Source organism: Salmo salar, chromosome ssa18 (assembly GCF_905237065.1).
Source record: "Salmo salar chromosome ssa18, Ssal_v3.1, whole genome shotgun sequence".
Lineage (NCBI taxonomy): Eukaryota > Metazoa > Chordata > Actinopteri > Salmoniformes > Salmonidae > Salmo > Salmo salar.
Window position 1 is genome coordinate 69,274,097 of NC_059459.1, and position 13,105 is coordinate 69,287,201.

At 41.0% G+C, this 13,105-nt stretch overlaps 2 protein-coding genes and 1 long non-coding RNA gene across 8 annotated transcripts in view; 2 read left to right on the forward strand and 1 right to left on the reverse strand.

The window, feature by feature from the left end:
• The window catches only part of LOC106577868 (protein inturned), a 50,334-nt gene extending 47,307 nt beyond the window's left edge, over positions 1-3,027 (forward strand). For 3 of the 5 annotated variants that reach the window (XM_014156288.2, XM_014156285.2, XM_014156287.2), the window contains exons 16-17: positions 1,216-1,358; positions 2,596-3,027. In XM_014156288.2, the coding sequence (XP_014011763.2) occupies positions 1,216-1,358; positions 2,596-2,707 (255 nt within the window). In that variant the 3' untranslated portion in view covers positions 2,708-3,027. The remainder of the gene's footprint in view (positions 1-1,215; positions 1,359-2,595) is intronic. The other 2 variants (XM_014156289.2, XM_014156286.2) reach the window with 1 other exon arrangement.
• Positions 3,028-4,204: 1,177 nt separating this feature from the next.
• ino80b (INO80 complex subunit B) lies at positions 4,205-11,640 on the reverse strand. Of its 2 annotated transcripts, none has more exons than XM_014156241.2 (5): positions 11,090-11,640; positions 7,649-7,922; positions 7,216-7,370; positions 5,474-5,652; positions 4,205-5,271 (listed from the first exon to the last, which is right to left on the reverse strand). In XM_014156241.2, the coding sequence occupies exons 1-5, from the start codon at positions 11,130-11,132 to the stop codon at positions 4,804-4,806; spliced, it is 1,119 nt and encodes a 372-aa protein (XP_014011716.1). In that variant the 5' UTR covers positions 11,133-11,640; the 3' UTR covers positions 4,205-4,803. The 2 variants fall into 2 exon arrangements, with proteins under 2 accessions (XP_014011716.1, NP_001133800.1); NM_001140328.1 differs by having other exon boundaries at positions 4,214-5,271; positions 7,228-7,370; positions 11,090-11,586.
• On the forward strand, positions 5,234-6,306 carry LOC123728749 (uncharacterized). Its single transcript, XR_006760500.1, has 2 exons — positions 5,234-5,302; positions 5,386-6,306. It is a non-coding gene; the product is annotated as an uncharacterized lncRNA (long non-coding RNA).
• Positions 11,641-13,105: the final 1,465 nt, after the last annotated feature.

Sequence of the window (13,105 nt, forward strand, 5' to 3'; positions counted from 1 at the left end):
TGATTTTTAACTCTATTTTTGTAAACAACAGTTGCTAACATACAGGATATACCCTTAGTCTCTTGGGATATTCATTGGGACCTCTATTCATCTGCAAACATGCTTTCACAGCTTTCCATATCTGTGGAGAGAAATATCACAAAGAAACAGGCTTTAGAATACTCAAATTAGACAGCACTGAATATTATGTTGCTATTATCTCTCTCTCCTCAAAGTTGTCCTCTCTAGGGACTGGAACAGGAGAATATTTTCATAATGTCCTCCCACAAAATTACCTGCCCTATCCAGTAGCCTTTACTGACAGCTGGAGCTGCAATTTCACCCTCTCCCATGTTATCTACAAATGCATTTGGAGACGGTTTTTAATTTACAATGATTACATCAAGATAGCGATCTAATAGGAAGTTAGCTAGCTGATGACATTTAATAAACTTAGCTAGTGTGCAAAGTTAGCTAGATAGCAGCTCAGTCGAGTTAGCCTGCAAAGTGGCCTACTGTAGCCAGCTAGCTAGCTAATAATACATTGTTTTTAACATTTAAAAAATATATTTACTTACTCGAATAGGTTCTCTCGTTGCATCTGTTTTTTTGGTCCTTACAAAATAATGGACAATCTTTACGATATTTTCGGTGGTAGCACGCTGCGGTCTAAGGCACTGCATCTCAGTGCTAGAGGCGTCACTACAGACCCTGGTTCGATCCCAGTTTAGAACGTGCTAGGACGTTTGACTTTACCAACGTAATCCACTCTCACTTTCAATATATATAAATCGCAGACTGTCGGCCACACTTGATAACTTAAAAAATAGCACTTGAAACTAGCATAGGGAAAAACTACCCAGACGGGAAACAGTGACGCACAGAACACACAGCACCCCTTCTATGGGCGTGTGGGGGAGGGTTCTTGAAATATAACATCATATTAAAATCTAGCAGTTGAGGAATAACGGGGCATTATCTGTGTCATATTTTGATGATTGTTCAATTGTAAAAAAATAAATGCCAATAAATATATTTTACAAAAAATGTATATATATATTGCAGTTGGGAGCCAGCAAACAATTCAAACCGTTTTTGCAATACAAAATTCGTATGACAACGATGATTTTTGGGATGTATGGCAATGCGAGACTAGAGTTGTAATAACAAAGGTAGTGTTTATGTATAAAATCATAGACTTCTCTCTCTATATAAATGTGTGTTTATCTCTGTTAGCAGGGTAGGCGGGGTACAGACAGACCCCAGAGGACCCATGGGCTGGGCCCAGTGAAGGAACACGGGGTTCTGTTCCAGTGTAAACCTGAGAACTGGACCGACCAGAGGAAGCCTGCTCCCACCATGACCTACTGGGTGATAGGGTATATGACAGTACAAAATACTAAATGGTAGCCTGTTCCCTATGTAGTGCACTATTTAAAATGTGTGAGGAGTCAATACTGCCATCTCAAATGGCATCCTATTCTCTATAGTGCACACTAGGACGCTCCGCTCATATGTAGTGTACAATATATGGTGAGTAGTGTACGTGAGAGAACAAAGTGTTTGTGGTCAGATCTTAAATGGCACCCTATTCCCTATGTAGTGCACAATTTAGAGACCTAGCCAATATACTATATGAGGAAACACTTTGTCTTCTCACGTACACTATTCTCCATATGCTGTAGACTAGATTTGACCAGAGTGGCTCAGTGTACTATATGGGGAATAGGGTGCCAATTAAGACAAAGCCAACTGTGTCTGTGCTTACATAGTGTGACAGCCCACCCAACGCCACTGTATATGATTGAGTCTCCTATTATGATATTTATTTAGCCTCTGTTGCTATACAGGGTAAGTGTTATGAATTATGGCTTTGTGTGTGTTAGCAGCATTATGAGTGATGTCTGTAATGAATGTAGGGTTTGTAGTGTAGGGATGGTGGTCTGTCCTTGTAGAAATGACTGATGCACTTTGGTTCTGTCTCAGGCTGTTGATTTTGGATGTGCTCCTGGGTTTGAGAGGTGTGTGTGTGTGTGTGTGTGTGTGTGTGTGTGTGTGAGAGAAAGTGTGTGAGAGAAAGTGTGTGAGTGAGACTACAGGTGGCCTGTCTGAGTGGTAAAGAAGGGAAGTAAAACACTGCAGTTAACTTTGAGTGAGAGGCTTGGAGTAGCAGATCACCATGTAACAGCTGGGTTCTAGGTTTCAGTGGCAGTTAGACACATACTGGGCAGAGAGATCTTCATTTATCAAGGCGGTCCTGTATTGCCTACTCTCCTGACCTCTAGGGCTTTTTGTTCGATTTTTTTAAATCACTTAGCAATTATATGTCCTGCCTACCTATGCTCCTCTACCTTGGGTGCGGCCCAATAATATCTCCTTCCCCCTGAAGTGTGCACTCGTTCACTATTCCCCAGAAAATGAAAAGCATTGGATTGGTGGAGGCATGGGCTAGAGGGCGTTTCCATATACCAGTCAATACCTTTAAAATCCATGAAGGGAAGTGAACAAGTGCACACTTCAGGAGAATGTAGATATTATTAGGATGCCCCAGAAACCCACTCTGCCATTTTCCTCCTCTTTCTCACTTTGAAGCTCTGATGTCTCTCTGTGTTCCAGCCGGATGCTTCTAGAACCCGTCCCTCAGGAATTCTATGTGTGTTTTCATGACTCCGTGGCAGAGGTTCCCGTGGAGATGGCCTTCCGCCTATCTTTCGGCCTGGCCTTGTGACAAGCCGTCTGCCAACAGTCTCTTAATGAACTCTGATAACACTACTACCTACAGACAGCGGTGCACAACCCTGGGTTCTTTTCATTAGACATCAAATGGGAGAAAACTGATAGAAACAGGGAGGGGCTACCTGAACTCCAATAAGAACCGCTTGTTTGTTTCCCGTCACAAAATATTTTACAACAGTACACCCAAATGAACACGACCCTGGTCTTCAACGTTTCATAGTCGACCTCAACGCCTGCTTACTGTCTGTCTGAGATATTGTGGGAACTAAGACTTGTCTTGTTCCAGACAGACATTGATCACCTGACAGCAGATAAAAGGAAAGACCAAGGTTGTTCTTTGTTAGACTTGGACCAGCTCCAGTGGAAGAGCAGGGCTGCGTTCAGCAGGGCACAACGCTGTGGAACATTCAAATAGAAATATATTAAATAGAAAAAACACGCCTCTGATATGTAGAATATTATTATAAGGAATCACATCAGCTCTATTCATGGCATTTCTATCTGTAACGTCCCACTACACTTGCCTACTGAACGAAGCCCTGGGTTTACTGGATGCAACAATTTTGTGTCCGAAATGGCACCCTACTCCGTATTGAGTGCACAGCTTTTGAATCAGCTCAAAAGTAGTGCACTATGTAGGGAATAGTGTGCGATGAGTGTGGAAGGTAGAACAAGCCACTAAACTCAATAATACCTCAGAAAACAGGCTGATGTGACTGCAGCGAAAGCATTTTGCTGCTGTTCTGACCATAGAAATATAATCTCATTCTAGTTCAGAGGTTCTGACATTGCTGTTCACTTAAAGGTGCTACACATAGGATTTATATTTTGGCATTGTAATTTCAGTAAAAGTCCATAATATATCTGTGGAATGCCAGTGTTGTGATTGGCTGTGTTATTCGCCTATTGATTTTGACCCGCCAGACCAGCATCTGTTGTCAAAGTGAGAAAGCTGTTCTGACTTTGGCTGTGTTATCTGGTGGAAATCGCTCTGTCATTTCCTGGTTGCAAAAATTCTACTCTGTTCGCTCAATTTCAGTTTGTGTGAAAACAAGCACTGGATAGTGTAGGGAATCATTGTACAATCTGAATTGCTGTGAAATATCTTGCAATTCACCTAGCATTAGGCTACATTCAAAACAAAACTCTCCCCTCATCCCATTTCCCCGTAACATGGCGGAGACTTGCACTTGAGCCTTTACTTTGGGTTTTGGTCCACCAGCTTCAAACAGCTGACAGCTGAATTTGCAGTGCAAAAATCCTATGTGTAGCACCTTTAAGTGTGCCTGACCAAATAATGTGACTGTTCTTGCCTGCTAGCCTCTCCACGTTGGCATGGCAACCGCCTTAAGTGGAGTTAAATTCCTATATGTTGTTGATTGTGGGGGGGTATTGTATTTAAGATGTACAGTATTTTATATAGAAGTCAAATAATTTGTGATACAAATGCACCTTTGAGTCTGTTAATTAAAATAAAAACTTGTTTTGGTTTCCTGGGAAAATTTTCTCAATTTATCAAACAGTGTGTATGTAACATGTTAACATGATGCTATACAGTGCTTTACGGCTTCCTAAATGAATACAAAACCATTAACGATATATTTACACAAATGAAAGTCCTTCATGATCAACATGCAAAAGAGCACTTTGTAATTTTAGGAAAATGCTGATTTACCTCAGCTGATTAATTTCACAAAACAAGGTTACCTTGTTAAATTCTTATACAATCTACATCACGTGGACTTCCACAAACAGAGGATCTAGAAATGAAATACAAACTGGCTTATGGGGCTGTAGCCTCCATTATTATGATGCGTGTTATCAGGGCTAAATTTGACTGACTGACTGATGCATTGATTTGAACAACATTCATCTCTTTAGTAAGTACACTCTTTAGTAAGTACACATAATTATGTCATTAGTTTGCCACCAGAAATGCAGAGGAAATGACCAATTACTGGACATGTCAAACCAAAAAAATATAGAGCATTTTTATAATCTGCTAAATAAAACATATCCACTTTGTCCTTTGATTTAGCCCTAGAGTCTGTACGGCCAGCAAGCCGAAACCTTCCAAAGAGGTCAAGTTCAAGTGGCACTCTCCACAACAAGGACCAGATTCTTCTTGTAGCACTCCAGACTACAGAGAGGGATCCCCGTCTTGGAGCATGAGTACCTCTTCAGATTACTGCACCCGTTTACTCCGCACCCTACCGGTGCCGGTGGAGGGGGGCACGGGGGAGCAGGGGTGGGGGCTAGCACCCCCTTGGGAAAGGAAATCCCCATTCCCTGGGCCGAGTCGCAGTAGCGGACCATGGGACACTGGGCCTGCTTGGACTTGCGTTCCCTCATGCTCTTGATCTTGGCCTTCGAGGTCTTGGTGAGCCTCTCGATGGTCTGGTTCTTGTTCTCCTCTGCCTTCTTGGCAGCCTGCAGGCGCCTCTTGCGGGCGCGCTCCTCCCTCTTCTGCATCATCTCAGCGGTCATCTCTTTCTCCTTGTAGCCCATGGGCAGCTCCAGGAGAGGCTGGTTCTGTTGTTTGTGCAGGAGGGCTTTCTGTAAGGCAGAAGCACAAACACACAGTCAGGTACAGTAGGATGTAGACCTAAATCTATAGGGTTAGGGCATTTCTGTAACCTTCCAAGTTTTTAACCACTAGCAATTTCTCAGGTCATATCTTAACCTTAAATCACATGGTGGAGGAAAAACTCAGAACTCTACATGTCAGACTAGCCTAGGCCTGTCCGGACCCTGTTACCTGTCTGGCTGTGAGCAGTGACTCATCGACCTCCTTCTTCAGCTCTCCGTTGTCGTCCAACTCTCCTTTCTCCAGGGCGTCCAGCCACTTCTCCTCCTCGTCCACCGGCCCCCCCAGTCCTCCCAGGGAGTCAGAGTCCATGTCTGGCAGAGGAGACGGGTCCAGGTTACTGTCCTCATCTAGAGACAAGAAACAGAAAGACAAGTGTATGGTCAAGATATTAGAATGGCATGGCTGCGATCCAAATTTTTACAAATTAATTAAAAATAAAGCTGAAATGTCTTCAGTCAATAAGTATTCAACTCCTTTGTTAAAGCAAGCCTAAATAAGTTCAGAAGTAAAAATGTGCTTAAAAAGTATCCCAATAAGTTGCATGGACTCACTCTGTATGCAATAACAGGGTTTAACATGATTTTTGAACAACTACCTCATCTCTGTACCCCACATATACAATTATCTGTAAGGTCCCTCAGTCCAGCAGTGAATTTCAAACATTCAACCACAAAGACCAGGGAGGTGTTACAATGCCTCGCTAAGAAGGGCACGCCATTGGTAGATCGGTTAAAAAAAACAATCTAAGCAGACACTGAATATCCCTTTGAGCATGGCGAAGTTATTCATTATACTTTGGATGGTGTATCAATACACCCAGTCAATACAAATATACAGGTGTCCTTCCTAACTGAGTTGCCAGAAAGGAAGGAAACCGCTCAGGGATTTCACCGTGAGGCCAATGGTTAGTTTAAAACAGTTACAGAGTTTAATGGCTGTGATAGAAAAACTGAGGCTGGATCAACAACGTTGTAATTACTCCACAATACTAACCTAATTGACAGAATGAAAAGAAGGAAGCCTGTACAGAAAATAATATTCAAAACATGCATCCTGTTTGCAAAAAAGTAATACTGAAACAAATGTGGGAAAGCAATTAACTTTTTGTCCTGAATGCAAAATATTATGTTTTTGGGCAAATCCAATACAACAAATTACTGAGTACCACTCTCCATATTTTCTAGCATAGTGGTGGTTGCATCATGTTATGGATATGCTTGTAAACTCTAAGAAAGGGGGAGTTTTTCCAGGATAAAAAAAAGAAATGGATTGGAGCTAAGCACAGGCTAAATCCTAGAGGAAAACTTGGTTCAGTCTGCTTTCCACCAGACACTGGGAGATTAATTCCCCTTTCAGAAGGACAATAAAGTAAAACACAAGGCCAAATCTACACTGGAGTTGCTTACCAAGTAGACAGTGAATGTTCCTGAGTGGTCGAGTTACAGTTTTGACTTAAATCTGCTTGAAAATCTATGGCAAGATTTGAAGATGGTTGTCTAGCAATGATCAACAACCAATTTGAGCTTGAAGAATTCAGAAAATAATACAGGTGTAGAAAGCTCTTAGACACTTCCCCAGAAAGACTCACAGCTGTAATCACTGCCAAATGTGTTTCTAACATGTATTGACTCAGGGGTGTGAATACTTATGTAAATAAGATATTTCTGTATTTAATTTTCAATAAATTTGCAAACATTTCTAAAAACATGTTTTCACATTGTCATTATTGGGTAGATGGGTGAGACATTTTTTTATTTAATACATTTTGAATTCAGGCTGTAACACAACAAAATGTGGAATAAGTCAAGGGGTATGAACACTTTCTAAAGGCACTGTGTATAGTAAATCAATCAGTTTAAACAGAAAATGACTTTTATATTGATTGGACATGATGAGAGTAAGAGACAGACCTTGGCACTCACCAAGCCAGGCCCGGTACTGCTCGAGTGGGACGCCCTCAGAAGGCTCCTCATCGTCATCATCATCCGAGTCGTCATCATCGTCCACGATCATCAGAGGAGACGGGGAGCGGGCTACACCAGGGACCACACTGAATGTTGGCACACTGGTTCATTAAAAAAAAGGAGAGATAATGAGAATGGGGTTAGAATTTCAGGTCACGTGAACGCTGGACCTATATTTTGTATCAGAAGTCAATAGGAACTGATCAGGGCCAGGGTGAGTTTCTCCAAAATATAAAGATTATCTTTAGCACTAAGACCATGTTAAAACCATTAGTAGGCAATGGGCAAACCATGATCTTTATGTTTTCTGAGAAACTCACCCTTGTTAAGCTCAGTGGTCTCTATGTCACTCTTAAAGTAGAAGCCAGCGAGGTCTCACCTTTTGGTCCCCAGCGTTTGGCCTCCCAGTTTGATCTTGAGTCGGAGCTGCGTGGGGGGCTTGAGTCGGAGCTGCGTGGGGGGCTTGAGTCGGAGCTGAGTGGGAGGCTTGAGTCGGAGCTGAGTGGGGGGCTTGACCAGGATGCCAGAAGATGACTCCAGGGCCTCGGAGTAGGAGCTGTGCCCGTCGTCACGGTGATGCTTCTTCTTGTGCTTCTTATGCTTCTTGTGTTTCCTCCTATGGAGGCTGTGTAACCCCAGGTGGTCTCCATCACCTGTAGTCACAGAACCAATAAAGATGTAGACAAAATAGATACAAAGACAATCAGGCCTATTTAGAAGTGTTGTTCATAGGTTGGTGGCATCTTAATTGGGGAGAACGGGCTCGAGGTAATGGCTCGAGCAGAAAAGGTGGAATGGTATCAAATACATCAAACACATGGTTTCACTCCGTTCCAGCCATTATTATGAGCCGTCCTCCCCTCAGCAGCCTCCGCTGGTGTTATGGGCTCGGTTGGTAGAGCATGGCGCTTGCAACACCAAGGATCGTGGGTTTGATTTCTGCTGGGGCCACCCATCAGAAAAATGTATGCATGGTTGTCCACAACTTTAAAAAATAAATAAAAAAGGTGCTCTGCTCCTTCGACCAATCTGGTCGAAATGTTAAAACATGTATTTTTTCATATATAGACACACCCTATGTGTTTGAATAAATCAACTATATGCACTGAGCTTGTCTGATGCTTTAAGCGCAGTGTATGATGAAATAACTAAAACACACAAAATGACTCAAGGGGGAGCCCAATGGCCAAAAATACCTCATTTGTTTAGGAACATCATTCCCTATTCCCTCAACCCCTACTCTCTTTATGTGAAACATGTATGCATTGCATGCACTTGACTAATAGGGTCTGACCTATCTAATAGGGCCCATCATAATCACATCAATAAATTGGTTATAGCCAACTCCAAACACCGTAACACACCACGGGTACCAAACAGGTGCTTTTAGATCACAATATGATTCTTTTTTCTTACCATTTGGAACAATGTAAATTACACTAAATAAAGTATAAATGTACCAGTCTGTTCAACCTAAAAACAATATATATGAAGCATTTATTACAGCAGACAATAAACAGTTGCATGCGTTCGTGAATTGCGGTTTATTTATTGTTTAGCGCCTTTTTTATTTCATTTTAAAACTAAAATATTTGATTGCATTTCAATGCGTGAATGACTTGTATGATGACATGAACGAACGAATGATTAATTGATTGCTACAGTAGCCTATATATTGAAATAAGCCTAAGTAAGTTACAGTACTAAGACTAAACAGGACGCGCTCTTAGGCCTAAAGGCTCGATGGTGGTGACACAAGGCTACTACTATAAGAAACCTACTAATGATAATGACATTACCTATTATAATGATGATCATAACAATAATTGTAATAGGAGAAGAAGAAGATCAAGAAAAGGGAGGGCATAGGAGCGAGAGCTGCGTGCATATTATGTGAGACAAACAGGTGCCGTTAGATTGCAAAATTTGTTTTCTGCTTGTTTGGAACAGTGTAAACAACACTAAATAAATGATAAGTAATATCAGAGACCTCAACCCAATTGAGATGGTTTGGGATGAGTTGGACCGCAGAGTGAAGGAAAAGCAGTTCAACAAGTGCTCAGCATATGTGGGAACTCCTTCAAGATTGTTGGAAAAGCATTCCAGCTGACTACCTCATGAAGCTGGTTGAGAGAATGCGAAGCTGTCATCAAGGCAAAGGGTGGCTATTTGAAGAATCTCAAATGTAACATTTATTTTGATTTGTTGAACACTTTTTTGGTTACTACATTATTCCATTTTATTTCATAGTTTTGATGTCTTCACTATTATTCTATAATGTAGAAAATAGTAAAAATAAAGAAAAAACCTGGAATGAGTAGTTGTGTCCAAACTTTTGACTGGTACTGTAGGTCATATAGGGAAAGGCGCCAATTCAACAGTGCACTGAACATTACGTTTCAGAACCGCTGAGAGCAAACGCGATTCAACGCAGGACAAAAGCGCATTTGTTGTAAAATAATATTATATTTATTAGTGTTGAACCATTATTCGTACATTATATAACCATTTACAATTTCAGTAGCATATGTCTAAAAGGCTCTGCATGGTCAGTCCAACATCTGCAGTGGCCGTACAGCATTTACTGCGATGCGGCCTCCGTAGAAGTCAGAGCAAATATACTTTTAATATAAATATACTTCGCGGAGCAGAGCTGTTGTGAAGGAAGTTGTCAAGGAAGTGAGTTTGTGTTTATACAGGACCTCCTGACCCCACCTACCGTGAACCAATCATTTCAGTGCGGAGCAATACGGAGCTCTCCGCATTGTCACAAAATTTGAGAGGCGCACAGCAATGCGCACAGCAATGCGGTACAGAGCTTGATTTGGCCTCTGCATGCCTCCGCAATTGCGTCACACCCTCCATACTCTGGCACCCCAATGGTGGAACAAGCTCCCTCACGACGCCAGGACAGCGGAGTCAATCACCACCTTCCGGAGACACCTGAAACCCCACCTCTTTAAGGAATACCTAGGATAGGATAAAGTAATCCTTCTAACCCCCCCCTTAAAAGATTTAGATGCACTATTGTAAAGTGGTTGTTCCACTGGATATCATAAGGTGAATCCACCAATTTGTAAGTCGCTCTGGATAAGAGCGTCTGCTAAATGACTTAAATGTAAATGTAATACGAAGCCTCTGATCAAGCATAAATTGGCTTTAAAAAGCGCTGCCTGGTCAATCCGACATCTGCATTGGCCGTGCAGCATTTACGGTGATACAGAGTCTGCAGAAGTCAGGGCATTCATACTTCTTGCGCAGAGCTGTTGTGAATTAAGTTGTCAAGGAAGTGAGTTTGTGTTTATACCTCCCCGCAATTGTGTCACACCATCAATATGGCGCCTCCGACCACATTTTCGGATCAAGCATAAATTCTCTCTTAGAGTGATGGACTGTGCCATCCCCATGACCCCCGCAATGGATTAGTCCACTGAGACAGGCGCTAATCAGACAGGTGTCTTGAAATCTCGGTCGACCAACAGGCTATTGACTAAGCAGGGTCAGCCCTACCGCATATGACTGTTAGTGGCTTTGGATAAAAGTGTCTGCTAAATGGCATATATTATTATAATAATGCCATGTATGACTCTGAATAATGACTAGTGGCTTCTGGACATTTCCCAATGGCTTCTTATGGCAAGTGAATATGATGGTGTCAAATCTTCAATTCACGAACAACCAACCAGGCATTTGTATCCAGATGATTACAGGTTGGATCAGTAACAGAGAGAGGGGGTGGGGACTAAAAGAAAAACAGCCATGCTTGCGTCATGGGAGCATAACATCAACAGTAAAAAAAGAAGAAAAAAAAGAAACTCACCTAAAAGAAACCTTGGGTGGATCATGTCTTTCCTTTTCCCCATTAAAACGAATATATGTACATCCAAACAAGCAAAGGTGTTCTGCAAGTTTACATCACAGCAAGGTCGTTGGCCTTGATCTAGCTATATGCGGAAAAGTCGTTATCAAACGCGATAGCTTCTCGACGCACGAGCAACCTACTCGAGAGTTTTCACACGATTTGATAGCCTGGTAAATTGCAAATATTCTACTTTGCTAGCTAACGCTGTTGTAAGCACATTTGATGTGACAAATAACAACTGACTAGCTAGCTGGAATGATTAGCTATCTACTGTAGCTAACATTAGCCTTTAGATAAATTAGTTGCTCACAAATCAATGATTCACGGTGCGGATGCAGCTGCTTTCCTTCGGTTAAGTTGCTAGTTATTTGTACAAACTGGACAGTAATGACTGAGTTATTATTTGAAAATACACAAGCCCGAGAAATCAAAACAAATAGCTAGCTAGCTACGTGCTAGCAGCAAGGGAATATTTTCCTCGTGGGTTTCAATACGATTATTTACGTGTATTCTAGTACGCTGCCGCCACCCACCGGTGCGGCGGTGGAAGTACTGTCTAGCCTTGACTGTTACGTTGATCTGATTCCGTATTAAATTATCGGTGATCATTTGTTACGATTTTATTATCAGGGATTCTTTTTTGTTCTCCATCATGCAGTTAGTTGATTTACGTATAATTACTTGTACAGTAATCTCAAAATTATATTATTATTTTGACCCCTGGGTCATGTAGGGCTTGTAAGTAAGCATTTCACTGTAAGATCTACCTACACCTGTTGTATTCGGGGCATGTGACAAATAACATTTGGTTTGATTTGTAGTCCAAACGCTACAGTGGACTATTTCAGTGAAAACTACATTATCCAGTGGCCACTGTACGTTTAAGTGTAAAATGCTTAAGGTCAGGCAAGAAACAAACGTGGTTGTATACATAAATCGGTTGTTCGTTTGCTCAAATGTATTCATATGATACGATTTTTGTGCATTGTATTTCAGGTTTAATCCGTGCATTATTTTTTTTTTTGGGGGGGGGTAGATCAGCTTTAATATTGCAGATAGATTGTGGCTTCAATCAATTTAATGGTCTGCATCATTTCCAATCCCCCATATATATTTTTTGTAAATATACAGCATATATATAGTTATATATTTATTTTTTATATATATTTTCCTTTATTATTTTCCCCTAACCCTACCACCCCTCCCCTAATTGGAGTAAACTAATTGTGAGCAACTTTTAGGCTTCTACTTCCAGCTTATACATACTATATACATTTTACAGACACAGTATATTTTAAATAGATATATATTTTGTTTGTTTTTAGTCCCATCCTTCAGCTCCACTCAACCCCTTCCATCTATCTCTGAACACCATTCAGTTTATATTTTTATTTGCCATATATTTTTCAACTGTCCTGTGATGTTTCACAAAAGTTCTGAACCTTTCTATTCTCATAGTTTCTACAGATTGTACATTAAATATAAACATTTTTGCTAAGAGTTGTCTTATATTATTGATCGATTGACTATGACTTTTCAAATCACCCAGCAGTGCTATTTGCAGAGTTAGCTCCAAATAAATGTCGCAATTCTTCAGCCATTCCTGAACCTGCAACCAAAAACAAGCTACATATGGGCAGTACCAAAACAAGTGATCTAATGATTCTGTCTCTTCGCAGCAAAATCTGCAGAGCTGGGATGGTTGTATCCCCATATATATAACATTACTAAAACCCGGAAATAAGTTACATCTGGTTCGTTCAGCCATTCCTATGTCAAAAATGAATGGGGAAGGAAAGGGGTTTTGGGATAAATGCTAAAAATAAGGTCTGAGGTTAACACAGGTTTAGGAGATTTTATATGTTTTCTTCTATGAAATAATATCAGTCAGTTAACATGACCTTTATGAATTATGAAGTCTTTGTGCTTTCTGTGTCTTTTTATTATTACATAAATTCTAGTGTCGTTTGCTGA

Bases quoted from the DNA above. Each gene is read 5' to 3' on its own strand.
- ino80b (XM_014156241.2), bottom strand. From the start codon at position 11,132: ATGGGGAAAAGGAAAGACATGATCCACCCAAGGTTTCTTTTAG. The intron at 7,923-11,089 runs GTGAGTTTCTTT...CTGTGACTACAG, and splicing joins CCACCCAAGGTTTCTTTTAG to GTGATGGAGACCACCTGGGG. The intron at 7,371-7,648 runs GTGAGACCTCGC...TTAATGAACCAG, and splicing joins CAAACGCTGGGGACCAAAAG to TGTGCCAACATTCAGTGTGG.